Source organism: Metarhizium robertsii (genome assembly GCF_000187425.2).
Source record: "Metarhizium robertsii ARSEF 23 chromosome Unknown MAA_Scf_4, whole genome shotgun sequence".
NCBI lineage: Eukaryota > Fungi > Ascomycota > Sordariomycetes > Hypocreales > Clavicipitaceae > Metarhizium > Metarhizium robertsii.
Window position 1 is genome coordinate 3320908 of NW_011942182.1, and position 25719 is coordinate 3346626.

The following is a 25719-nucleotide window of genomic DNA, read 5'->3' on the forward strand; positions in this document are numbered from 1 at the left end:
CGGCGACGAGGCCGCCGACCTGGGCCACGTCGACCTCGCCGTCGACGGGGAGTGGGATTGGGCGCGCGTCGAGGCCCAGAGGCGCCGCGGCATCGAGCTGGCCGCCCACCTGGCCAAGCTGGACGAGTGCCACGGCTTGTTTGACGGCGGCACGCACGGCGCCCTGGCCAAGGTCGGGCCGTGCTAGGGGGGGTGCGGCGTGAGGGCCGCGGGAAGCCAGCCGAGTTGTTTTGTTGCACATGTCATCTTCTTGTTCATCTTTATAGAATAGACAGCCGGCCAGACTCGATATATACATAGACTAGACTAATGCGACAGCCGTTTCCCAAAAAGCGCCTCTCCGGCACCGGCAAACACAACCCGCCCCTTTGTAAAACAACGCCCACTCCGACACGGAACCCGTTCTCATAACAGCACGCTCGCGGCCGCAGAAATTGCTACCAAGACCCAGACAACCCCTTCCCTCTTTGCCGCTGACCCCGTGCCGGTCGTCACCTCGCCCTCGCCGCCTGGCTTGGTCTCATTCCCCCCCGGCAGCGTCTTGCACACGTCCAGCACAACCCGGCCGGTAGCTATAAGTAACAGCCTCGGTCAGCACAATATCCAGACAACCTTTAGTCTTTCTCAACAGAAGCAGCAACCCCAAGAGGGAGAGCCGGCTCTAAAGATGAAAAACCCACCCGTAATGTTCTGCAAGTCGCACCCAGCCTGGACCAGGCACGGCGCCACCGTCCTGATAATAGGCTCGATCTTGTCGCACTGGCACTCGACGTCGGCCAGCGAGCAGTTGTGCCTCGTCACCCCGTCCGCCAGACACAGCAGCGAGCACCTGGGCAGCCGCTCCCGCAGCGAGGCCGGGTCCAGCGCCGCCGTCCGCGCCGCCAGGAGCCACACGAGCCCGAGGGGGAGGAGAGGCGGGTTCATTGCGCCGCCGCCGCGTGTTTGCCTTTATTCAATAAGAACTAGACTTGCCGCCGGACCTATCGCCTGATTGCGCGTCATGAGCGTAGTATACTTGGGCAAGAAGGGCTTCGTGGCGAACAGCAAACCGGTGCCATTGATATATACGACTTGGCCGACCGCGACTTCAAATTGGCGGGTGGCGCATCCCCCGGCGCACTTGACCAGACCCCTGCCCGATCGACCAGTTGACTCAATCAATTGACATGGAATCAATGCTTTCTTGTGGCGAGCTCTGGCAGACACGGGAGCTCTGCAGAAGCGGCCCTCTTGCTGAGATGCGGAGTTGGCGGATGGGGTCCTTCTGCAAGACAGAAAGAAGCCCGGCACACGAGGAGCAAGGGAACAAACAAGTCGTCGCGACATTGTCCCTAGCACAAGCTGCATGTGCATGGGATCGACTATCAGCCAAGCGGGGCGATGCGAGCCACCATGAAGAACACTTAATGCATCATGTGTGGTTGATTGTTCAATGTCGATCTGGTTCTTGTCTGCCGAGTACATACATACATACATACATGCATATAATACTGTCTGTCCTATCCCTTTGAATGTGCGCAGGTCTAATTGGTGTAGTAGACCAGGATCATAGCTAATAATAAATACTAATAAAAATATATAGACTTATTATAAAATTATATAATAAGATAAATACCTAATATTTTAAGATATATATAAATATAAGAATATATTAGCTATTTACCAGAGTTAAAAAGTACCTCTAAGTATTATAAAAAGAGTAGGTCCAGTACATTAGTTGGACCTGCGCACATTCAAAGGGATGCAAGGTCCAATTTTCTGATACACGCCTACCGCTAGCACTCCATGCAAGTCCAATGTTGACCTGGCATTGGGTACGTGGCACCAACTCGCCTGTCAACGAGGCTTGTAGCCAGTTGGCATTTGGCGTCTAGTTCAACCAGACAGTTTCACCTCGACTGCCCTTGGTACGAAGCGCCTTTTGTGTACAATTCTACAATGGTTCAACAAAGCCACACTTTGGTTGGCTGCTCAAATCAAATACTATATTCATGCTATGTGCTCATAATGTCAAAATACATTCCTGCTTCCCTCAATTGATGGCCATCTGCAGATGCTGGGCCTCCCAGTTCAGGCTGTGCGCAATGGGAGTCTTGTCCACGGCATCGGACAGCCTGGCGGAACGACGAGCGCTCAGGACAGGAGCAACGCGGCTTCTGCGATTCGGCTTGGATCCGGCAATACCGCCGTGGGCACACTTGGCGCCGTTGAAGGCGGCGTTGGCAGCAGACTTCCACACCTCGGTCACGTCGGAAATCATGGGCGCCGTCCAGTACAGGCGGCAGTCCGCCTCTTCGGCAATGTACTGCGCGGGGACGCCGTCGTTGACGTTGTCGCGGAGGATCTGGTCTCGCACATTGACGGCAGAGCCAGCAGATCGCTGCATCGGCAGGGTCGTGAAGCGCCCTAGTTCGGCCTTGGTGTCGGTGTCATTGGTTTGCTGAGAAAGGAAGTTGGCGAAGCTGAAAATGTTGAGGAATTGGAGGACCTGCGATCCCTTGATGCCGCCGACACCCTGGATGGGACCCTTCTTGGGGCGGCCACCCATGGCGACTGACTTGACGCCGCCCTGGAGGCGAAGCATTTCGGATGCCAGAGTGCACGTGGAGGAGCAGGCGCCATCATAAAGAAGGATGATGTCTTCGGCCTTGAATGGCTGAGAGAGGTTGGCGCGTGTGCCATAGCCCGAGATTTCGACGCCGATGCCATATGTCGTGTTGGTAGTGGTCAGGGGGTCGCTAAGGTTCCATCGCATCAGGTTGGTGTAGTCGGTGTCCTTGTAGACATGAGGGTGGAATTTGTCCTCATAGGTGGCAAAGTTCTCGTTGGTGATGTTCATGTCATAGCGGTAGTTCCACCACGTCTGAGACAAGCTGACGAGATTCTCATCAGTTTCAGTGGCAGGGTTCACATTCTTGACCGCGTCGGAGACGAGACGAGCCATGGCGGCGAAGCTCTTGCTCTCCTTCCAGCGAGAGTTGCCGTCCTGCACGACAGAGGGGAACAGCTGGCGGAAGAAATCATAGCCGAGAAGAATGTAGCCGCCGCCATTGTTCTGGAAATCGACAACGAGCTTGGTCTTGCCAGCAGCCTTGGCCTCGCGCAGAAAGTCGCTGACAACAGCCTGAAACTCGGCAGGGACCCTGGGCTCGAACGACATCAGATATATCACGGCAACGTCGTCAAGACCAGGCCCGTTGAGGTAGTAGCCAGAGACAACACCGTCGGAGGAGGCGATGACGGGCTTGGGATAGCCAGGGATAGCCGCGCTGGGGAGCGCAGCGGAAGAAGCTGAATCGGACCGGAGGGGAACAGGCGTACAGAACTTGTTGTACATGGAAGGGCCGTCAACAACGGCATTCATGTCACCAACAATGGAGGCCTTGTTCTCAATCTCGACGGTTGTGCCATTGGCGTAGGTAAGCTTGGTGGTATCACCGTGGTAAAACAGGGCGCTGCGACCACCGGAAACGAAGTTGCCGACTCCACCGTTGGCGGCGGTGGACTTGGACCAGAACATGGTGTTGTAGGATGAGTCGACATCCTGAAGGAAACTGGCAGCATTGACAGTATCCTCGACGTATTTGGCGGCATCAATACCGTTGATTTTGGTGATGGCCTGCGCCGTTTTGGGGTTGGCAATCACGTCGGCTAGAGGGTTTGTTTGTTAGCCCCTTTATTTACACAGGCAACTGAGAGGCAGTTGGGGATGCCCACGACTCACTCTGAAGCTTGATGACAGGCAACGACTCGCCGTCCTCGCTAATAGAAACAATGGGAGGAACAGCACGCCTCCATCTGAAGGCTTTCGCCAACAGGTCGGGGTAGAACACATAGTGGCCGTCCTGGCCTGGGGCCCAGACCTGCTTGTAGAGGTCGGTCTGGAAATCGAACTCGCCTGCGTATTTGCCGGCCTCGACATTGGACCGGACGCTGGCTAGGTTGCCAAAGATGTCAAACCCAGGATAGAAGTAGGACTCGGGAGGGTCCTTCTTGTAACCCGCGTCACTCTGCCACTCGAGGTAGGGCTCGATGGCGTCGATCAGCTTGATGGCCTCTTCCTTGCCCAGGGGAACGGTTTTGAGGCACTCGTGGGCCAATGAGGCGGCCACAGTGGGGATAGCTAAACAACGGGAAAGTCTGTTAGTAAGCTTCCGTGCCTAGTCTCAAGTTGAAACTTTGACCATGTTTAGTCCATCCCATCGTCTGTGCGCCGCAATTTGCGAGCCCGTCACCAAGCGCACCGTATTCAAACGTACCTGTCGCCGTCTTCCTCTGCTCAGCCCATGACGCGCTAACCTTGGCACAGGGATGTCCGGTGGCCGTTGAAGTTGGCGCCGTCGTGGGAGCCGCTGAAGTGGGAGCCGTGGGAGTTGCTGTGGTCGAGGGCCCGGGTGCGATGCAAGAGCAGGCGCTGGAGATTCTCAGGGCCATGGGGCCATTGAGGTTGTCCTTGCAGCCATCCGCGGCATACGATGGAACTGCCGTCGGGGCGACAGTACCAGTCGCCTTGGTGTATGTGGCACAGAATGCCTTTGCGCTCTCGAGACGTCCGGGGATATGCGTCGCCCTCAGGGCACGCAGACAATTGTCGGCATTGCAGCCATCAGCAGCCGCCAACTCGGCCGCGCCGGCAAGAAGAGCCGCAGCAACAATGGTGTTGCCGCGCATTGTGGGCAAGGGATTGTCTTGGATGATCTCACTAGCCGAGCCTTGGAGAGCGCGATGTCTCGTCTCTAGGGGCCAAGCAGATCGAAGAAGCCAAGGAAGAATCAGGTAGTAGACGGGTTGACTATCTAGATCGACGACGAAGATGGGAGCAACGCCAATATTTATCTATCCCCCGGCCCCGAACAACGGCCTCGTCTCCTCCTCTCCTACCTATTGGGGATATCCATTCGCAAGGACCGCATGGACAGTTTTGTGAGGGATCTCCGCACAGAACCTGCACGAGGACCTTGGGCAGCATGTACCTTAGGAAGACATGGACAAAGTCTGTGTCACGCCAAAGGCCCGTTGCTTTGTTTCCATGCTCAGAAGAGCAGGTCCTTTTTGCACCTGGTCTTGTCAACGCCAGGCCATGGTGGAGGGGGACGGGCTGTGGCGGGTACCAAGGAGATAACAAGTCGACGCCATAAAAAAAGGAAGTACATACTGGCACGTTGCGTCTGGCAAACGCATGAAGTGAATTGGCTCAATCTTGATGGCGGCTAAGGCGCCCCAGGCACGGAGCTAAAGATGGCCGGTCCGGAAAACATGATTGGTGTGGGGAGAAGTTGGAGCTGGCCCGAGCACAACATCAAAGAGCGACAGGGGCACCCCCCAAAATGGGTTCGCGTCAATGGTTCTTTGGTCTGCTCTCAGTGCTCTCTATGGAAGGTGAGTAGGATCCCGGCCTTGAAGCTCTGCATGTTGAGTGTTGTTGCATGTGGCTCTCAGCCCGGAGCGGTGGGCTGGAAAAAAGCAGACATGCTGGTCTACCTACGGAGTACTACCGATCGGTTGGCCCGAATTTCTTTTTGCTTTTTCAAATGCCATTTATTACCATGCATCATCATCATCGTCATCATCATTATTATAATAGCCGAGGCATAGCGCTCGAACTATCGGGGTAGGATTGGCGTGAACTGGGTCCAGCAACTCGGTCAAACGAACTCGGCCCATGTGTCATGACAATCGATTCGTATCGGCCGCAAGATGCCCGCGTTCGCGCCAAGTCTCGGTAGTGGATCGAGCGGATTCCGGGGACATGATTGCCTTGGCATAATAGATGCACCAATTGCCGACACAGGAAGGTCAAAGGGACAAGGCCTCAACTTATAATGAGCATGCGTTGCCCGGATGGAGTCTTTCTGCAATAGCCAGCTGGAGATTGAACAAAGGCCATATATGTCAATCAACAAAAGTCCCAAGTCCCGCCGGTCCCAGCTCCAGCCATGGGAGGCGAGACAGGCCGGGGCTGCTCAACCGGGAGCCTGGAGGGCTACGGCATGGAAAAGAATCTAGAACGGATAATATAGCCTATGTTGCATCTCCCCGGGCGGCACCTTGCGTCTGATTTAGCGCATCTCCAGCTGGCATGGCTCACTTGCCGTGGCAGGACACCGACTTCGCATACTACCAGACTCATACTGGCCCAGAAACGGAGGACGCACCGAATGAGGGGGAGGGCGCAAGAAAGGGCTTGGCTGTCATGTTGATTGAATTCATCGTCCCCCCGGCCCTCGTGTGCACATGATGCGCTATCTATGATGTGATCAGTACGGAGTACGTACCCAGGCCAACATTGAACCAATGCCAGTAGCAAGGATCCGCGCATAGGCCACTCACTGGCAACAAAAACGGCAGCACGCGTTGGCCCAAACGAGGCAAGCAATCGATCTGACGTTCCATGATGCAGATATTGGGGTAAGTAAGCTAAGGTCCGGTTACGGTCGCACAGTAGCTGAGCTCCGCAGACCTCTGCCAAATTAAATTTGCCGATTTGATCGACGTTTTTCGCGAAAAGGCACTAGAAGACAGTAAATAACTGCATCCTTAACATATTTTTACTCTTTACTCCGTATTGTGGTGAATTATGGCTGCCAAAAGTCAATTGGTGCAGCCAAAGGTGCTTACAACCCACTAACCCACCGGATTAATTGACCTTTGGCAGCACTTTTGGCAGCATGAAAATCAGTGATTTTTATCGCCTGCCTTTCATGGCCAAGGCTCCTCCATGATTCCGTGGTTTGATTGGAGACCTGCAGCCCTGGCCGTTCCGATTACCGGGGCCATGCCCAAGTCTTGATTCCTCTCCATCAATTGAACGAGCATACGGAGTACTACTACCGCGCCCAACACCCGCTCAAGGAAAAAGAAAGGAAAAATCTCTTGAGCCGGAACAGCAAGTACCGGCACTCGAGGTTTTCTGAGCTCTTTTTGCCTATTTTGCCGCCAGTCGCCAAGCGTGTTCCAAATCGTCCGAACTTGACAGCCGGGCTCGAGCCCCCAACAAACGGCACCTGAGGGCACTGACCGAGTTGCCAAGAGCTTTGTATGTGCAAGCACCTGAAACTCGGCGATTTCTTTTATTTTAGCCTTTCGGGAAACGCAATTGCACATCCAGAGGCAGTCCACAACCCAAACGCTGTCAATTGGCTGGCTGCTTTGCAGAGCCTGTTCCCCGGACCTTGTTCCTGGGAACCCGCAGATTAAAGGTGCCCCGCGATCACCTGGCCGTCTCAAGTTGCCCGGGACTCCTACAACAACACTCGCCGTACGCCAAGATATCTCGTATCAAGGCTGTTCGCCAGCGTCAAAGGGGCCACGATGATCGGGCGCTACCTAGGGGAGGCGGCGGCGGTAATTTGCAAGGCCGAGGCATGCAGTTGTAACCGTCAATGCTTTTTCTTCATGAGACTGACTGACTCTTTAGTTGTCGACGAGCTGTCGTCGCCTTTAGTAGTCCAGCCTAGCAAATCATCCGAGTGCGAAGTAGTCGCTCGATGACCATTGCGCAACGCAGAGCTCGTCGATTTGCAGGCAGCACCATGAGTCCTGCCCCGTGCGTCGTCAGCGCATGAGATTACATGCTGATCGGCAGCAAATCACTGGAGAGTTCCTGAGCCAAGTACTCCGTATCATGCGCGGTATCGGCAACGACGCCGTGATACGTGCCGCTCGGGTTGGACAGAATGTACTGTAGGTCGCAGTATGTATCCATTCTGAAACAAATGAGGCACGGGTGAACAGGGAACTGCCGTCGTAGATGACGCCCCGGTGGATGCGAGTGCCGATCTTTTCCAGCAAGGCTAAATCGTACTACGTGGTATACAACGCCTTGTCGGAGCCTCCTACGCGATGCGGTCCATGCTTCCGATCGAATTCTCCGACGTGCCGTTAGTCCCACCATCTGATGAAACTAGACGCAGGAACGAGGATCTCTCGCATCTCATACTAAACTCTCACGACTGGCGAGGCTGTTCTTGGAGAAGACATGGCTCTTCTCGCCCCAATCCCTCTCTTGACGACCAAAAGTCCAGCGTTGACTCTTCATTCCACCGCTCCCTGGACGAAAGCTTGCTTCGGCTCCTCTTCTCTCGAATGATCAAGGACAGCGGGCACAACTTGCCGTAAAACGCTCAACTGGTACAGTATTCATTTCTGACAGCCTATACAAGCCCATCAGCCTGCCCTTACTGTATTGATATAAAGAGTTTCAGTTGATGCATTCATGGTCCGTCATACGCTAGCCACAGGGATTTATATCGTTCATCTTCTTTATCAGGGAGGCTGTTTGCCCTCCAAGATTTGATACTTATTGTGACAAGGGCCGTGTGACCGGGCTTGGAACGGGGTACTCGATTCAATCTACAATAATCGACTTGAGGATATCCAAGGCCCTTGGTTTCCTCACGAGTTGAGGGACTCAAGCCTATGAATACAAGAAGTCGGTGAGGGCTAGTGCATGAGGCAGCCCTCGCTTAGGGTCGACTTTGGGCCTCGTCATGTTTCCTTTGTTGTTGCGTAACCGTTGCCCCCTTTGATGGGCCGAGCGTGTGACAAATATCGCGTCCAGGGAAGTAAATAGATGGGCCATGAAGTGACATTTCCTAGTCATCGGACAGTGCGTCATGTGAGATGCTCAGGCTCCCCAGGCCTACCGCACGAGGTCGTTGTGTCAATATTCCAGGATCCGCAAATTGATAGCACTTACGCTAGTTGGATTTTTTTACCAACTGTGCCACAGGGCAAAAGTGTAAGCGCCTACGTGTTTCATTCCATACATATAGAAGCTAAAATAGTACATATTTATTCCAACATCACTAGGCCCATGTCAAAGGGCCTGTCGACCCGCGTTGGTGCATTGCCTGCTCAGAATAAAGAAGCAGAATACGTTGCTTGTTGACGGCGGCACGCTACGCTTTCAATAGGCCACTCACCCACATGCACCTGTATCATCTGCATCTCGCCGCTACTTTACGTCAAGAAATGATACAACGGGCTCACCCGAGACATGATGGACTCAACCCACGTGGTGAAACCCCTGCGCTTGTGTCAACGCCGTTGAATCGCTCTTCAGCCACCGGACCAAGACGAGCTGGCGTCATGCATTAAATCTTGGGGCACGCCCTAGCGGTATTGAACGATGCACGTGAAAGCTGCAGACATGGTCAAAGAAATTGTGCCCAATAGGTGGTTATCTATAATATACGAACCGGCATTCATTTTGAGCGGGCCCAGCGTTCTTCCTATAAATGTCCGGTGTAGCCATCTAACACACATGCCTGTCGCGGAGCAAGCACCGCCAAATGGCCCCCTCGACAAAGTCATCCCCCAGAGACGAGCACGCCGATCCCATATTGCGCCGTTCTCATGCTCGGCGCTAGTTGTACACCATCTCGCTTCGAGATGTCGGGTTCAGCATAGTAAACATAGTGGAAGAAACGCCAGTGTTACTTGTGACAAGCCACCACCGACTGCCCCCCGAGGCGAAGAAGCAATATCCATGGGAAACTCGTGCTTCAGGCTGCACGTCAGAAGAAGAGAGACACAACCACGTGGCTAGCAGGCGTATGAGCAATAGCCGATGTACAAAGGTAATTCTAGCCGCAGCCAAAGTGATCGTACGGGCAGTCCCCGGCTCTACCATCTATCAATCCCAACGGCAAGGAAAAGTTCCAAGTATCATGTCCCCATCGTAGCGTACACGCTTGCCTTTCCTTCTTTCTCTTCTTGTTCCCGCAGTAAACAAACTCCATCTTTCCCGCCTCCGCTCTATTAGCCCAAGCCGACGTGCAGTCTATTAATCTAGGCCAAAAACTCCTCCTCGGCAAAGTGCTTCAGCACGATCCACCCTTCATCAAACGACTTCTTTTCCATGCGCACAATGATGGCCGCGTGGCTGTGTCTATGGTTGTGAATCCAGACGGGGTACTTCCTCCACTTGAGCGTGTCCAGCGACCGAATCATTTCAAACTGGTGCGCCGTCAGCGCAAGCGTCGGCTGCGTCGGCGTGGACAGCCTTCTCTCGCGCTGTATCAGCCTTCTGTCTTCTGCGCTCATGGCGTCGACGTCGTCCTCGTCCTCGGTGGCCAGGTACTCTTGGTTCTGGGAGCTGTTGAGTGCCTCGTACGTGTTTTCGACTTCCTCGCGAAGCTCCTTGATGAAGACGGGCACGCGGTACCCGTCTATGCTGACGCCTGCGTGGCCCTGCTCGTAGAGCCGGATCCGCTTTGAGCTGCGGATGTTTTGGATGACGGAGTTGCAGAGGTAGGCGAGGACGCCGATGGGGACGAAGACGGCGACGGTGATCATGAACGGGATGCGCTTGATCCAGTCGACGATGGAGCCCGTCACGGAGGAGATGGTGGCTGGGCCGCGGAGTTTGGGCGACGGTTGGACCGGGTTGCCAGGATCGAGGAGGACACCGTTGTAGCCCTTGAGGTAGTTGACCTTGACCGTGTCCAGCTTGCGGTACGGGTCGGTCTTTGTGATGCCGGTGGTGTAGTAGACGGCACTCCGGTCGTTGATGATGTTGGTGTACAGGGTGTGGCGTCTGAACTTGCGCAGGCCCAGCATGAAGATGGAGGTTGGTTCTGCGAGGACGGAGAGCAGCGGCCGGCCAGTGTCGCGAAAGTTGTCAATGGTGAATAACTGTCTTCCGGACATGGATAGAGTGCGGGCTCCCATGACGTTCCAGATGTGGTTGTGCCAGCCCTTGAGGGGTGTGCGAACCCCGAGATGGGGTGAGGCGAACGTGGTGAAGTTCTGTGTAGAAGCGTCAGATGAGTTGTTGAAGGGGGACCAGAGGGACGGGGACGAGGTAGCATAATTACCATGCATTCAAGCTGGTCCAGGACGCCCTTGGCATACAACAAGCCGATGGCATAGCGGCAGACCAGCCCTCCGAGAGAATATCCAACGATGCTGATCTTGGTGATCTTGCCGCCGCTGTCCTCCACGGCGCGCAATTCCTCCTCGATCTCGGAACAGATACGCTCACCACCACGCTCAATGCCATCATAGGTAAAGCTTCCAATATTGCGCTTTGCAAACAACAGACGCAGCTCGCTCGAGGAATACAGGCTGCGCAGGCTCTTGGCGACGTTTCTCATATGATCGGGGTTTCCCCACAACTAAAACGGAGCGCGTAAGCGTTCGGTCAAGGAAATATCGAAGGCGTCGAGGGACATAGGGACCTTACCCCGTGAACAAGCACACACAGGTGGTCGGCAGAGGGAGTGCCGCCCTCGTACTTGGGATAGGTCGGAGGCGGCATGGCGATAGGTGGCAGCCCCTGAAGGACTTTGAGGGACGGGCTCGCGATGCGATGTCGGACGTAGGCAGAGGCAGCTTGAGCTTGGGGCGACGACCAGACTCTGAGGGCTGGTCTAAAAGAAGCCCAAAGCGACGACCAGAGCACCATACAAGGCAGTCTTGCGTAAGGACAACATCTGAAGGGTCGGGGATGTCGCGCGTTGATAACACCTTTGGAGGCGGAGGATGACGCAGAGGAATTGGTGGCGCAGACTGGCCGCATGTGGTCAACATTGAATGGACAGGTCGCCGAGGCCCAACAGTGCAGGCTCCAGTCCTGAATCGACGGGGCCTGGCGGACCGGACATCTGGCATCGGGAGCCAAGGGTTCAACGTGTTGACCAGGCGGCACTAGAGAGCGGGCCCTGTTCAACAAAAGTCGGGAAAAATCATGTCACCAGACAGCATGTCTTTGTTACAGCCTCCAGTCCTGGAACCTAATTAGTCCACCACTGAACTGCGCTCCGCTGGTCTGTGCGCCGGGCGGCACAAACCGCCAAGCATTGGACCGATTGACGTCGACGTGCTTTGACGATGCCCGTCATCTCCAGTGCAAGCATCGCCAACTCAACCCAATATACATACTTACGCGCCTAACATCGTCCGCGCCGCACGTGTTCCATCCATGATCGTCCCCAGCCTCTCAACCTTAATAGCATACTCGAGTGCGCCTCGCGCCAACTCTCATGGCCTAGTGTCACTGCGAGCTGCTCCTTGCAACCAACACCATGAGCTTCTCCCTCAGACACATACCATGCCCTGCCGGCAAGAACTGCACCGCCTTCCAGTGCATCTTCGGCCACGGCGAAGAAGACGCTACCGAGGCCAAAGTCGAGCCAACACCGCCAAGCTCGTCTCGAGACGCCTCATCATCCATCTCTCGTGACCGCTCCCCTCCTTACCAAGAAGCACCCCGTAAACGCATCAAAGTAGAACAAAAGAATGACTCTGCCCCATCTCAACCACCCTCCAAAGCAAGCTCTTTACACGACAACGCCAGCAAACATCACACCCTCAGCACCAAGCCTCGCAGTGCCACTCGGTCCGTTTCACCACCACCTCTTCAGCGGAACACAAGAACAGCCGACACAAAGGCGAGGTCGTCTTCTTCAACACCGCAAAAGACAGCTGCCACCAAGGATTCAAAGTCGCCTGTGCCCAGCGGCAAACCCGTGACAAAGGCGGATTGTGAATCGACCAAAAGGAGAAAGCCAGAATCTCTCAATCCACGGCTTCTCAAGAGCTCGCCAGCAAGTCATGAAACCCGACTGAAACTTCTCAAAATGTTACACCACGAATATGCCCGGCTCAATCGGGCACTGGAAATGGCCTCCATGAAAGCAGGTGAACCCTCGCTTGTCCTGTCCCCGCAGGGTCTGATTTTCAGAGCGTTGGACGAGGAGGAGGCAACGGCGTTGGAGAAGCCAGCCGTCTATACGAACGTTATGAAGAACAAGATTATGCAGCACAAGAAGATGAATGTGGCTCAATGGAAGGAGCTACGCGTCAAAGAGGCGCCTCGACCCAAGGAGCAGCATGGAGGGAATATACCAAAAGAGATTAATACCGGTCTCACGGCCGCGCAGGAGGTGGAACTGTTGAAGAGGATCGTCACAAGAGTGGATGATCTCTCCAAGCACGGCTACGTGTCTTCCGTCCCGGCCGAGGACGTGGTAGAATCAGCCCGGGCGGGACAGGAGGCCGGCAAGGGATGGGAGAAGTGCGACCGGTGCCAGCAACGCTTCCAGGTCTTCCCGGGGAGAAGGGCGGAAGACGGGGCGCTTGTGTCCGGGGGCGCATGCAACTTCCACTGGGGCAAGACGTACGTCCCCGAAAAGGCTCCAGGCGATACGGCCAGGGTCCCGAAACGATATCGCTGCTGTGGACAGGAGGTGGGCGATTCGGCAGGCTGTGCCACCCACGACAAGCACGTCTTCAAAGCAGGCGACCCCAAGCGGCTGGCGGCGGTGCTCAACTACGCATCTACACCAGAGAACCCCGGCATCCCCGAGGACAGGGCTGTCTGCTTCGACTGCGAGATGGGCTACACCGTCCACGGGATGGAGCTCATCCGCCTCACCGCAACGTCGTGGCCTCTGGGCGAGGAGCTCCTCGACGTGTTGGTCCAGCCGATTGGTGAAATACTGGATCTCAACTCTCGCTACTCTGGTGTCTGGCCAGACGACTTGGCAAACGCCAAACCCTGGGTGCCAGACGACGCGGCGCCGCCAAAGTCGGGACCTCAAACTGGTACGGCGAACGAGTCAAACTCCAAGGATCTCAAGATAGTCTCCTCCCCGGAAGTTGCTCGCGATCTCTTATTCTCGCTGATATCCCCGTCGACGCCCCTGATCGGCCACGGCTTGGAAAACGACCTGAACGCCGTGCGAATCGTTCACCCTACTCTCATAGACACGGTGCTGTTGTACCCCCACAAACTCGGCTTACCATACCGCCATGGCTTGAAGATGCTCATGGATGTGCACTTGAACAAGAAGATTCAGCAGGATACGGGGCCAAAAGTTTTGGGTCACGATTCTGCAGAGGACGCCAGGGCGGCGGGGGAGCTGGTGCGGCTGAAGGTCATGAATGAATGGAAGGATATGCAGAGGGCGGGATGGACATTGGTGGGTGGACATTTCTGGCCGCCTGGGAAACCGGGCGGGTTGACAGAGGCATTTATTGAGAAATAAGGGAGGAGGGAAGAACGGTGGTTTTCATATAAAGCGAGCTGTCGATTCATTTGCATAGCAGTAAGTCCAATGCACAAGGTAGTAGAGGTGAAAGCAAGCATGGGGGTGGAAATATATCATCATTGGTATTTCCGAGATATAGAATTACATGGTCGCTTCCGTTAGCGATAAAGCGGAGAAGTTGCCCTCCTGTTCCAGTCTCCTTACACGTTTTTAAGCCCGTCCAACAGACAGCAGATACTGCCCTCCATTACCCGACTTCCCCGTGGGCAAATACGCCACGTTGGGGTTCGACGACAGTTGCTGCGCAATCTCCCTGCTCGCTTCAATCTTTCGAATCTGCACCAGCCCGTCGCCATTCTTGGCAATGGCCTTGCTAATCGTCTCCGCAGACTCGGCTTCGCCCTCGGCCCGGATGACGTTGGCCTGCCTCTCCTGCTCGGCCTTTTCGACAATGAAGCGAGCTCGCTCGGCATCCTGCTGCGCAATCTGCTTCTGCTCAACGGCCTTTGTGAATTCCCGGCCAAACGTCATGTGGGTGATGGACACGTCCTCGAGGGCAATATTGAACTCGGCGGCGCGGCGCGTGAGTTCTGTGCGAATCTTTTGTGACACGGCTTCTCGCTGGGTGATGAGTTCGGCGGCGTCGAACTGGGCGACGATGGCTTTCAGAACCTCGTTTCCGATGGAGGGCAGAACTCGCTCATCGTAATCGACGCCGAGGTTCTACAAAACGGTTAGTACATTATGGATTGAAGTCCGGCTGACCGTGGGTGGGTGATTGTACCTGGTAAATCTTGGGCAGGGCCTTGACATTCGGCCGGTGCAGCACGCGGAGCGTCAAGCTGACCATCTGCAAATCCTTGCTTCCTGTAGTCGTGGCGATATTTCTCGGCTTCGTACGCACATCAAAGATGACGCTCCGCTGCAGCCATGGCACCAAAAAGTGCGTCCCCTCGTTGATGACATCCTCCTTCACTCCGGATAGCCTGTCGAAGATGACGGCTCTTGTTCCGCCCTTGACGTCGAAGATGGACTGGCTGACGAGGAATGCGCCCGCCGTGGCTGGCACAGCCAGGCGGTACATGAGATTGAGAGCTCTTGCTGCGGCCGCCATTGTGCACAACCCTCAAACTGTGGTGGTGTTATTGGTCTCTTTTTTTCGCTTGGCGATGGGCGGATGCGACGGACTGGCAGAAAAGAGGCAGCACCGAGCTTCGTCGTTTCCATCCCCCAGCTTGCTCCTCCCCAGCAGGCTGATTTTCGGGAGGTGGTTGTGGCGCTAACCCTGTTCGGGTAAGCTCGGGACGACGGGGGAGCGCCTTTCAAGACTTGCTTGCAACTCTTTCACCCGTAACCCGACTTTCGCCTTTCCCTGCCTCACGAACGTCCGACTATCAGGAATCAACGTCACGCAATTCCTCGACATCAGCCACAATGAGACCGACGCAAGCTCTGAACGGCGGCGGTGCCCCCAATTGGAAGGTTGGCCAGTATGTTTTTTGTCCTGCTCTCGGTTGTGCTATTGGTGCGGTGTGCGCCTGCGGCTTTTCCGCGACGGCAAGACTGTCGTCGGCTGCGCCATTCTGCACGCCTCGATTCGTCGACTCTGTTTGCTAACTTTTTTCTCTCTCTCTTTATTTAGCTGGCTGGGTGATTGGGGTTCTTTTGGTGAGTACGATGCCTTTCTTTCGACGGACAATTGCGCAGTGTACGAGGAACGATGGAATCACCGGCTTGTGCTTGGAGAGTGTTGCCGATAGCCAAACGTGGGATGGCTGGAATCAATCGAGGGCATAGCCTTCTGGAGTAATATATTTCTAGGAGATTGATCGCTCAGGACTGTGGCAATTGGACATTTGAACTACTTCACAACAACGGAGCGAAAGGGGAACACGAAGCATCACGAACCGAGGTTACTAACTCGATATAGGTGGCTCCAAGCAAAAGGGCATCATCCACTACGGCCTTTCTGCCAACAGACAGAACCCCACTGCTGGCATGGTCCACGACGCTTTCTTCAACACGTTCCGTCGTACCAAGGGCCAGATCTTCTACTGGCTCCCTCCTCTGGTTGCTGGATACTACTTGATGCAGTGGGCTACTGAGCGGTTCGTAACCGAAAAAAATATATGAGGAATTCAGCACGGTATTCTAACATAGTAGCAGAAACCACTACCTCCAGTCCAAGGCCGGCCGTGCCGAGTTTGGTGACGAGGCCGAGTAAGAAGGGTTGAGCAGGGACAATCGATAAAAAGCATTTGTATATCATAGTCTAGACAGGGGGGGCAGAAGATATGTAACCAACACAAATGTGCGGCGAGCGCATGTTTAAATCCATTCCATTTGTTACTACTCATCTTACCTTGGTATGCCATGTGATGCGCTACATTGAATTCCCACCACGAGGTATCTAGCTAGGTTCGAGCGACAAGTAGTAAGTGACCCTCATGAAGCTTCATCCAGGCCTCTACCGCGGCAATAAATACTGTCAAGATGCCCTTTTCATTAATTGGCTTTACAAGAGCTCACACTCAAATAATTTGTCGTGCCAATCACGCATCGCTTATTCTTTCTCAATCGTGCGACCCTCACAAGCTACATACACTCACGTGACTCTGCATCGGAACCGGCGCCACGAAATACCGAAAACTCGGACCCAGCTCGCTCAATTGCCAGTAAAAGTTTCGACTGGCAGGAAAAATTTCGAGGTCTCCAGCCCGTGGAAAGAGGTGCGAAAACCAATTCCGCCCACCTTGTCGACCAAGTCTTGGCCCAATTGGTATTTTTGTTGATTGTTTTTTGTTATGCTCGTTTTTGAAATATACATTTCATAAGCAGCATTCTTTGAGTATAGCCAAATTTTTGGTATTTCCATATTTGCAAAATTTCACACCAGCACCCAGGGTTTTTTTTTCATCCCAGCCGACAGCCGAGCCCTGAAGCAGCCATGGCCGCCGAAAGACCCGACAAGAAGGAGAAGAAGGACAAGAAGCGCAGCGAAGAGTCTGGCGTAGCCAAGCCCAAGAAGGAGAAGAAGGAAAAGAAGGACAAGAAGGAGAGGCTCGCGGCCGCCCTCGACGAGAAGCTGCAGCAGGATGCCGCCGCCCAGAGCAAGCCCGTAAAGGAGGAGGAGGATTCCGAGATGGAGGACCAGAGCCCCTCCGAGCTGCCGCCGCTGGCGAGGACCGTCGTGCCCTTCGCCGTGCCGCTAGCCGACGATAAGGGCATGAAGAAGGTGTACAAGGCCATCAAGAAGGGTGCGTAATAGAGAGCCTCGTTTTGCCCCGGAGGAGCAAAGAGCGGAGTCGAGTGTGGGAAGTCAGCTAACGATTTTGCCAGCCGCCAAAAACGGCACCCTCAAGCGCGGCGTCAAGGAGGTCGTCAAGACGCTCCGCAAGTCGCCTGCCGGCGGGCCGGGAAACACGTCCTTCCCCGGCGTCGTCGTCATTGCCGGCGACATTTCTCCCCAGGACGTCATCTCGCACATTCCGGTGCTGTGCGAGGACCACAACGTGCCCTTCATCTTTGTCACGTCGCGGGCCGAGCTGGGCGCCGCCGCCAAGACCAAGCGGCCTACCAGCGTGGTCATGATCATGGAGAAGCCCGACGGCAAGAAGAAGGCCGGGGTCAAGGAGGAGAAGGAGGAAGACGACGAGTCGTTTGGCGAGACGTATGCTTCGTTGGTGAAGCTGGTGCAGAAGGAGTTTTCCAAGCAGTCGTTCTGGACAAAGGGGGAGTCAAAGGCATAGGGAGGTGCTAGGGGAAGAACAAGGAGAAGAACATTGCCATGGTGGGAAGAGGTATGGCAGTTGAAAAGCTGACGTCTGCATATTTGTTGCAAAGTGGAGAGACGGAGGGCGAGTCGCTGGTTTGCCAATGGGGTGGGCTTGTTTGAAGCTTCGGTTTGATCTGGGTGTATAAATACCAGAGGGATTGACTAGCAGGGCCGAATTGGGTTACGGCGGCGTTCAGGTACATGGCATCATCAATTAAAGCATTTCTCAACATGGTATTGTGATAATTGATAGCTAGATCGCAGAAACTTGTGGCGTGATGGTTACGTTTGCCCTTCCCTTTTGTCAATGAGCACCTCGTAGTAGAGGCGTTGCAACTACGAATGCTCGGGCCTGGATCCCCAAGAGCATCACCTCTCAGAAGCTCATACGACCCGACGCATCCAATTGCCCCGTTGAGCGGATTTGCAACGTCATCAACATCAACACCAGCAGACATCGAGCAGTCACCGATCAAGGAGCTTCGTTGCGGCCACGTAGAGCCCGACACGCCAAAGTGTAATACATGATCAATTGAAAAAACTAGGTCCAACAAGGAACATGAACATCTGCCCCCGAACACTTCCTTCTGTACCAGCGAACAACAAGAACCGTCCGCACACGATACTCGCCCAAGCAATATAGCCCTTTAGTCAAAAGGGTTAGTACGAGTACCCCACCAAGTCAGGAACAATGACAATCCAATAGTTTCCACAAGCTTGGCGGCGATGCTGACACCGACGGTATCGATGGGGCGCTTCTCCGAGAAGATTTGCGTAAGGAACTAGGCCAGGTCAGCAACTCGTCACGACAATCTCATCGCCAGCACCGTCCATCTACACCATTCTCCGTACAGTGCGTGGGCGACGAGGAATGGCATATGCAAGACTCAAGAGTCAAAGGGGGAAAATCAGCATCATTGGAGGACAAAAGAAACCAAACTTACTCCAGGGGCCGCCGTCGCGGCAAAGATCAAGCCGCCCAGGTACGCGGCGCCCTTATAGCTCAGGGTCCCCGTGGCATTGATCAACGCGGCGACACCATAGCTCTGGAGGGCCGAGCCGACAAACGAGGTGCCCCAGGCAATGGCAGCGCCGCTGGCTTCCTTGGACTTGATGAACTCCTCCTTGGTGTTGGCCTGCTTGGCGCGCTGGTAGGTCTGGCCGAAGACGGGGCCCAGCACGGCCAGCTCGATGCCGTGGTTGAAGAAGGTGCCCAGCGCAATGGCAGAGGGCTTCACGGGGGGCAGGTCTGCGCACATCAGCATCCGCAATCTCTGGCGAAGCGGGAGGTGTGGATGGGAGGCGACACAGATCGCGGGGGTCGCATTCTCTCATGTGCTCGCCCAGCTCGGAGACACCACTCACGATGGCAGCCGGAGGGAAGGGGGGGATCAAAGGGTGAGAGGGGAGAAGCAGCGCGTGTCGCGACGGCACAACTTACAGTGCAGAGACATGGTGAGTTTCAGCAAGTCTTTGATGTCTTTTGTTTTCGACAAGGTTGACGATAATGAAAGGTCCAAGTTCAAACACACCGACCCGTTGAAGTCCTTCCCCCTCCTTTTAAACCTTAGACAGCCCCGGGCAGGCCCTCCCTTGGTTGCTTCAGCAAATGCTGGCAAATAGGTTTGTCGCAAATCTCGATTGGGCAAAGGCGCATGCACCTTGTGGCTTGATGCGTGATGCTCTGTGAGAAGGGGGGGGTTTGTTGCGGGCGATGATGTCACCACTTTGTGGAGACTGGTTTCCGGCAAGCTCTACAGAACGCACGCCGGCTTTGGAAGGAAGGACCAGTGACGACGAAGGGCAGACGAGTCTGCGCAGTGCCGTTTGGAATTCGAGACCCGCCCCTTGCGACTATCCGTCAGCGACTAGGCGGCTTGCCATTTGGTTGCCATCGAAGCGTCGGCAACTGGCTCAGTAACGCGTCCAATGATCGAGCTCCCTTTGTCTAGGTGAAACCGCGGCCCATGCCCAACGTTGCCGCGAAATTCGTTGTAAACGTAAACTGCAAAGATGCGAGTCAATATGTAAGCTGCAGCCGCGCAGCCGCCGTTCACCTCGGCAACGGCTGGAATCGCCGCCACCACCACAGCTTGGGCAACATGGAACCCGCGAAATCACGGTTGCGGAGGCCCAGAAAGTCGCCGGCAGCCCGTCAATTGATCGCGCCATGTGCCGATGACACCATTCGATGTTTATGCCCAAGGCCCACCGGCGGCGGCGCAGTGCCTGCGGATTCTTCGATCCACAGCGCCTCCAGGAACCATTTCCACTTCCACTCGTCTCCCATTGCGTGTCAGACATTCAATGTTCCTGTCCAAGGTCCGGGGACTGAGGAGACAGAATTAAACTTCTTCAAGAACAGGGATGGGCGATGACTAGCAGAACCCCAATGCAAGGCCACCAACACGCACTAGCAAAGGCCTGGCACCATATGACACGGAAGTAGGCGCTGAAAATGCTCAAATTACCGTCCGGCTACTACCTGTAGCCGCCTCCCCCATCAATATCTGCTCAAATTGCCCCCTCAAAACCCTTCATTTAAACACCGCTCCTCCCTCCAGTCTATCTGTACAATGTGGTGACAGAGGTTTGTCTTGGTCAACGCGAAACAAAACAATACTTTGTAACAAAGTCTCTCCCCTGTACCGACGTGGTTGAGCCCGTCAGTGGCCAAAAAAGGAGGAAAAAAATCAAATTCGCAGCAGCTCCATTCCATAAATAAACGCCAGATGAGTTTTTTTTACTTTCCCAAATTTACCTTCATTTACGCCATATGCTGCCCATCTTCACCGCCTCGCAATGCCAAGAATGCTCTAACATCGTGGACGTATTGTAAACCTTCTAGCATTGGAATCAGGTGCATTAGGTCGTTGTCTGTGGGGTCGTTGATCCAGCCCTGGATCGGGATGGCATTGTCTGGCCGAGGTCAGTCAGTGTCCAGCGTCTTGGGAGGAGCAGAGGGCAGCTTTGTGAGCCAATAAACCAACCTTCATGAAACAAATAGCTCAGCGGACTGTTGTCCAGAATCATGACTTTACTCAAATCTGGTTCCACTGAGCTAAGGTCTTTTATGTAAGCGCCTTGACGGTACGTGCAGTGTTGGCGATAATATCTAGCAGAGAAGAACTTTCGCTCCGCCTCCAGCCAGTCAATGACCGGATCAGCGTACTCTTGCACCGAGGCCGTAAAAATGACCAGATTGAACCACTTGCAAATGCGCCGCAAAAACTCGTCGCAATACGGTCGCTTGTTGACCCAATACAGGATAGGGTGTTGAGCCGCACCGCCTGGCGCAGTACCCATGCCTAATGATGCGGTATTGAGTCGAACTTCTACCATGTGGCCACTGCTTCTGCCTCCCTTGGACATGCTGTGAATTAACGTCTCGTCAAGGTCCAGGATTAACGTCTTTTGGTGCTTGACAGACGCATCGAGCTTGAGATAGGAGGGTTGGCGTCGGGGTATCAATGGTCGGGGGGGCGCCGGCGTCTTCGGATACTTGGTCAGAGCTGCAATCGGCGACGTTGGGGATTTGAGTTGCGCAGAGAGATCTTCATCGTCCATCTTGGTCCGTGCGACGGCAGACTGCGCGCGACGGTGCTGCTTACGTTGCCGCAGAGCATCGTCGTTGTGAAGCTTGATTCGTATCGATCTCCGGGCAGAGCTGAGCTCTTCCGCAGGATTCAGTGATTTTGATCTGCCGTGCCGGCTGGATGAGCCCTTGGGTGTTTCTCCCTCCGACTCCGACGATTGGCCTGATGTGGATGAACCAGAGGATGGGGCAGGGCGCGGCGCTATACGGCGGTAACCCCAAGGCTGCGAGCTTCCAGACACGGCGGGTGGCTCGGCATGGTTGGCAGCGTGGTTCTCGTGCGATCCGTAGCTATCCATTCCACCTCCCTTCTGGACGCCAAACAGCCTCTTCACCTGTGACAAGGGAGCAAAGACGCCATGTTCGTCGTAGAAGCAGGCAATGAGGTAGACTCCAGGTGAAGCCAGGGTAGCAAGCACCCAGCGAATGGAACTGATGATGCTTGAGACCAGGCGTCGGGGTATTGAATGCCACCAGCTAGCCCGCTTGTTGCCATCTTTGCCTCCATCCAAGAGCGGCGTGTCCTCGGTAGCTACGTAACTGGACTTTTCGTTCGTCTGTTGCGAGCCATCGTAGTCGCAGCCGAGAAATGGGTCTGAGCTGGCTGCGTCTTTACCGTCGTTTCCGTCGGTCGATTTTTCGTCGGGGAGCAGCCCGGCGCTGATGTTGCCGAGGCTGTTGGATCGAGATGGATTGGGACTGGCGGAGGGGGAAACGCGAGCGGTAATGATGTTGAGAGAATTCATCTTGGAGACGGACAGCCAGCCATCAGGCTATTCGAGGCTGTCCAAACGACGGATTGAAAGGCACGGCCAAAGAGGAAGAAGAAGCGCACGGGCGTGTCGCAAGAAGAAAGGCGAGGTCGCCCCGAAGGGATGCTTTGGGGATGATGTCAATTCGTCGGGTATCGCTAGGCTTTGCCAAAATCAATCAATGACAGCACGGGAAACGAATGTCAAGGAGTGGGAATGTCTAGATGGGGCATTCGCAGTTAGCCGAGAGAAGCTCAGCATCGGCAAGAGGATCAGGCTTGCGATGTGATGGCTATGCAGGAAGCGGTTGACATTGATGGGAAGAACAATGCAATGTTTGGGCAAGGTTTGAGGGGCGGCAGAGGTCAACCCGTCAAGCGTCAGGCGCAACGACCTGGTTCACTCCACAGGTGCGTCAAGGCTATCCGATGTCCCGTACTGACGGCACATGGGAGCACTTGAGCACTTGGCGGAGTACGGAGCATGAAGGCCCATGCCATCAGTGCCACCAGACGCTATGCCCTGTCGGCCTTCAAGCCAACCAGACCACTAGAAGCCGGTTGGCAGGCGCACGCGGGCCCTGGACGACGTCGGTACGGACCAGACTTGACTACTCCGTCCCCGAACGTTGCCCGCCACAACTTGCCGAGGAACATCCGTCAACCATTCACGGAGGGCGCAAGAAGTTCGCAGCCTGGGATGAGCTATTGTATGTTGGGGCCTCGGATGGTTGAAAGTATGCGGGCAGTACTATCACGAATGTTTTGTCCAAACGCGCCCTTAAGCACCTGGGCACCTAGCACCGTTGGCCGTTTCGACAAACTTGCTGGACAACAATGCAGGGTAATGGGTCCAGAAACAGGTTCAGAGACAGAAAGCGAAGCGATAGGAACTGGACTGGGGTTAGATGCATTTTAATATTTTATGCCGAAATATAGGCATACTCTCGCTGGTGCCTTGATTACCAGTTTATGTGCTTCTTTTTGGATGATTCCTGACTTGTTCTACATGCGAGTAGATGCAGTCTGGTTTACACAAACCACAATTGTACATCGACTCTCGTGCCACAAACCAATCATGTGTCAGCAAGCCTTTCACCCAGTCACCAACTCCCAACACTTAAAAAAAAAAAAAGTCAGCCTCCCCTTCTTCTTCCCTTTTTTTTTCAAAGGGCCATCGTCAACATTATACAAGTCTTATTTCGACATCTATTATGCGTCGTCGTGGCTAATTCAACGTGGCCGTCAGCCACTGCAGGTACTTGCTGACCACCCCCGTGCCCCGCCTTGTCCCACCAGTTGACCTGCCGGAGGAAAAATGTCAAGTTGTCAATACTTGACGTAGCTAGTACTAGAAGCTAGCTACCCTAGGCGCTACTTAAGCACCTAATTTATGTAATTTTTTTTTTGCAGTGACTCAACCGCACAACCCACCAGACGCTCCCGCCGCCCCTCGTCGCGAAATAGCCAGTTTGCGATTCAAGAGATCCCAACTCCTGCAACACCCACGCCATCATCTTCCCCAAAACAAGGTCAAGATGCCGTCTGCTACTGCGGGCTACGCGCCCGACCTCGACAAGTACCTCAAATCCTTGAAAGGGCAGCCATTGGAGGCCGCAGTCGAGAACCTCATTTCGTGAGTGGCCCTCAAAGGGAGGACTCTGGGGGAACTGGTTCAAACACAAACGCTAATAACACCACGCAGCCTGCTCAAGAGAAGACAGATCCGTGGATCTGAGCCCTGTGCCGTGGCCACTGCCCATATTCTTCTACAAGTCGTTGCTCGATCGAGATGGCAAGACGTCGACGGCCTCATTGATAATATCACGCGCATTGGTCGACGCCTGGTCGAGGCACAACCAAAAGAGCTAGTCATTGGCAATATTGTGCGACGGGTTCTCGCCCTCATCCGTGACGAGGCCGCAGAAGATCGGAATGAACCCTCCAGCGAGACCCAGAGCGAGGCTCCCTTGACTCCCAAGGGCGAACATCCCACACACCTCCCCCTTGTCCAGTCTCCTCCGTCGACACATACAAAACAGGACTCGGCTGGAGAGGTAGTCTCCAACCCAGCTGTGGCCCCAACGAGACCCGGACCGGTACCGTCATACAGCTCAGTCAATGTCCCGAAATCTCTCTTCCATCTGATTTCGGCTTCCCCCCCTTCCAATATTGATGGCTTCAGCTCGCCGCACCGACATTCCGGCACTTCGACGCCTACACGTGTTGCACACCAGACCAGCAGCCAAGTCCATGCCCTGCGTTCCGAGGTCATTGACGGAATCGAGGAGATCAAGGACGAAATTAGTCAGGTGGATGACCAGATCGCTGCCCATGCCGAGGTGCAGATTCACCCAGGCGACCACATCTTGGTTCACCAGCCTTCGCCCACAGTTGAGCGCTTCGTCCTTCGAGCGGCCTCCAAGAGAAAATTTACGGTCCTGATCGTGACGGAGCCTCTACGGAAGCAAACTGAGCAAGTACAGCACGCTGCCTTCCGCAAGAAACTGTCGACTGCCGGCATCACTGTCATCAACGTCATGAACTCTGGTTCGATGGCCTACATGTCAAGGGTCAACAAAGTGATTCTCGGCGCGAGGACCGTTGTTGCCAATGGAGGTGCAGTCACAGACGCCGGCGCTGCAGCTATCGCCAGGGCCGCCCGCGAACAAGGCAATGCTGTTGTCGTGTTGGCTGGTGTGTATAAGCTGAGCCCAGTGAATCCATTCGATGAAGACGCTCTTATTGAGTGGGGAGACTCCTCAAGCTTTGTCAGTTTTGCCGATGGAAGCATGGTCAACAATGTGGGAATCCGAAGCCCCGTAACGGAATTGGTACCGGCCGAGTTTATTGACACATATATTACCAACTTGTAAGTGGTACCTTGATAACCCACGTCATCTTGCAGTTAACAACGTGGATTGATAACTAACAACACCCAAATTGGGTTTACAGGGGAGTACACTCGCGCGATCATCTTGCTAGCTTGATCGCAGATCACTACAAGCAAGAAGATGCTGATTTTCATCTCGGAGACGCATCCGATCGATGATAGTCGAGGGCAACTGCTTGCCTCCGACTTCGCCCAGCGCAACGTCAACGAGTTCTGTGTGAGGGTATGATGGATGATCTCATCCAGGACGAAAAAAAAAGGGGCACAACTACGCTCGCCTACGGTTTGGAAATGAAATAAACCATTCGCAGTAGTGGCTTGATGACGACTTGGCCTGCAAATTGTGTCATAGTTCAAGGATTCGGGCTGGGGGATGGTCGATAAAGGGTTGCAGGGACCTCCAGCGGGCCGCGTCACCACACACAGGCAACATTTGAACGAAAGGCTACCATTGGGGGGGACGGATACAGGTTGACAGGCTGGGCCCGATGGTGGACCCAGCCCTGCGAAAGCGAGTGCGATAGACTGGAACTCTGGTGGAGTTGGGCTGTTGTGTCCACCAATCTGATTCATTCGCAGTCAACGGCAATGCACTTTCTGGGACAGGCTGACGATGAGGCAGACGCGGTCAATCTGACGGTCAGCGGGTGGAAGCAACGGGGAGACGTAAGTCGTCCAGGCTGTGGCTGCGACGCCCGTCGGGGTTGT

At 54.7% G+C, this 25719-nt stretch overlaps 10 protein-coding genes across 10 annotated transcripts in view; 5 read left to right on the top strand and 5 right to left on the bottom strand.

Moving 5' to 3' along the window:
• MAA_03128 (capsule polysaccharide biosynthesis protein) overlaps positions 1-300 on the top strand; it is a gene marked incomplete at both ends in the record, with an annotated part of 1167 nt that extends 867 nt beyond the window's left edge. Inside the window, one exon of the mRNA XM_007821126.1 lies at positions 267-300. Within this exon, the coding sequence (XP_007819317.1) occupies positions 267-300 (34 nt within the window). The remainder of the gene's footprint in view (positions 1-266) is intronic.
• A 1732-nt stretch (positions 301-2032) lies between these two features.
• Positions 2033-4671, bottom strand: MAA_03129 (peptidase s41 family protein; the record flags this gene model as incomplete). Its single annotated transcript, XM_007821127.1, has 3 exons — positions 2033-3651; positions 3725-4123; positions 4260-4671. The coding sequence occupies 3 exons, from the start codon at positions 4669-4671 to the stop codon at positions 2033-2035; spliced, it is 2430 nt and encodes an 809-aa protein (XP_007819318.1).
• A 5121-nt stretch (positions 4672-9792) lies between these two features.
• On the bottom strand, positions 9793-11524 carry MAA_03130 (DUF676-domain-containing protein; the record flags this gene model as incomplete). The annotated part of the gene is made up of 3 exons (XM_007821128.2): positions 9793-10752; positions 10821-11120; positions 11189-11524. The coding sequence occupies 3 exons, from the start codon at positions 11522-11524 to the stop codon at positions 9793-9795; spliced, it is 1596 nt and encodes a 531-aa protein (XP_007819319.2).
• A 505-nt stretch (positions 11525-12029) lies between these two features.
• MAA_03131 (exonuclease) lies at positions 12030-13994 on the top strand (the record flags this gene model as incomplete). The annotated part of the gene is made up of 1 exon (XM_007821129.1): positions 12030-13994. The coding sequence occupies one exon, from the start codon at positions 12030-12032 to the stop codon at positions 13992-13994; it is 1965 nt and encodes a 654-aa protein (XP_007819320.1).
• A 213-nt stretch (positions 13995-14207) lies between these two features.
• On the bottom strand, positions 14208-15111 carry MAA_03132 (Prohibitin; the record flags this gene model as incomplete). The annotated part of the gene is made up of 2 exons (XM_007821130.1): positions 14208-14720; positions 14782-15111. The coding sequence occupies 2 exons, from the start codon at positions 15109-15111 to the stop codon at positions 14208-14210; spliced, it is 843 nt and encodes a 280-aa protein (XP_007819321.1).
• A 320-nt stretch (positions 15112-15431) lies between these two features.
• On the top strand, positions 15432-16221 carry MAA_03133 (UcrQ; the record flags this gene model as incomplete). The annotated part of the gene is made up of 4 exons (XM_007821131.1): positions 15432-15487; positions 15640-15665; positions 15928-16105; positions 16164-16221. The coding sequence occupies 4 exons, from the start codon at positions 15432-15434 to the stop codon at positions 16219-16221; spliced, it is 318 nt and encodes a 105-aa protein (XP_007819322.1).
• Positions 16222-16944: 723 nt separating this feature from the next.
• Positions 16945-17746, top strand: MAA_03134 (Ribosomal protein L7Ae/L30e/S12e/Gadd45; the record flags this gene model as incomplete). The annotated part of the gene is made up of 2 exons (XM_007821132.1): positions 16945-17254; positions 17337-17746. 2 exons carry the CDS (start codon positions 16945-16947, stop codon positions 17744-17746), a joined length of 720 nt encoding a protein of 239 aa, XP_007819323.1.
• A 673-nt stretch (positions 17747-18419) lies between these two features.
• Positions 18420-19226, bottom strand: MAA_03135 (uncharacterized protein; the record flags this gene model as incomplete). The annotated part of the gene is made up of 3 exons (XM_007821133.1): positions 18420-18554; positions 18717-19021; positions 19214-19226. The coding sequence occupies 3 exons, from the start codon at positions 19224-19226 to the stop codon at positions 18420-18422; spliced, it is 453 nt and encodes a 150-aa protein (XP_007819324.1).
• Positions 19227-20539: 1313 nt separating this feature from the next.
• Positions 20540-22113, bottom strand: MAA_03136 (NLI interacting factor; the record flags this gene model as incomplete). Its single annotated transcript, XM_007821134.1, has 2 exons — positions 20540-20691; positions 20763-22113. 2 exons carry the CDS (start codon positions 22111-22113, stop codon positions 20540-20542), a joined length of 1503 nt encoding a protein of 500 aa, XP_007819325.1.
• Positions 22114-23656: 1543 nt separating this feature from the next.
• On the top strand, positions 23657-25170 carry MAA_03137 (initiation factor 2 subunit family protein; the record flags this gene model as incomplete). The annotated part of the gene is made up of 3 exons (XM_007821135.2): positions 23657-23754; positions 23824-24990; positions 25074-25170. The coding sequence occupies 3 exons, from the start codon at positions 23657-23659 to the stop codon at positions 25168-25170; spliced, it is 1362 nt and encodes a 453-aa protein (XP_007819326.2).
• Positions 25171-25719: the final 549 nt, after the last annotated feature.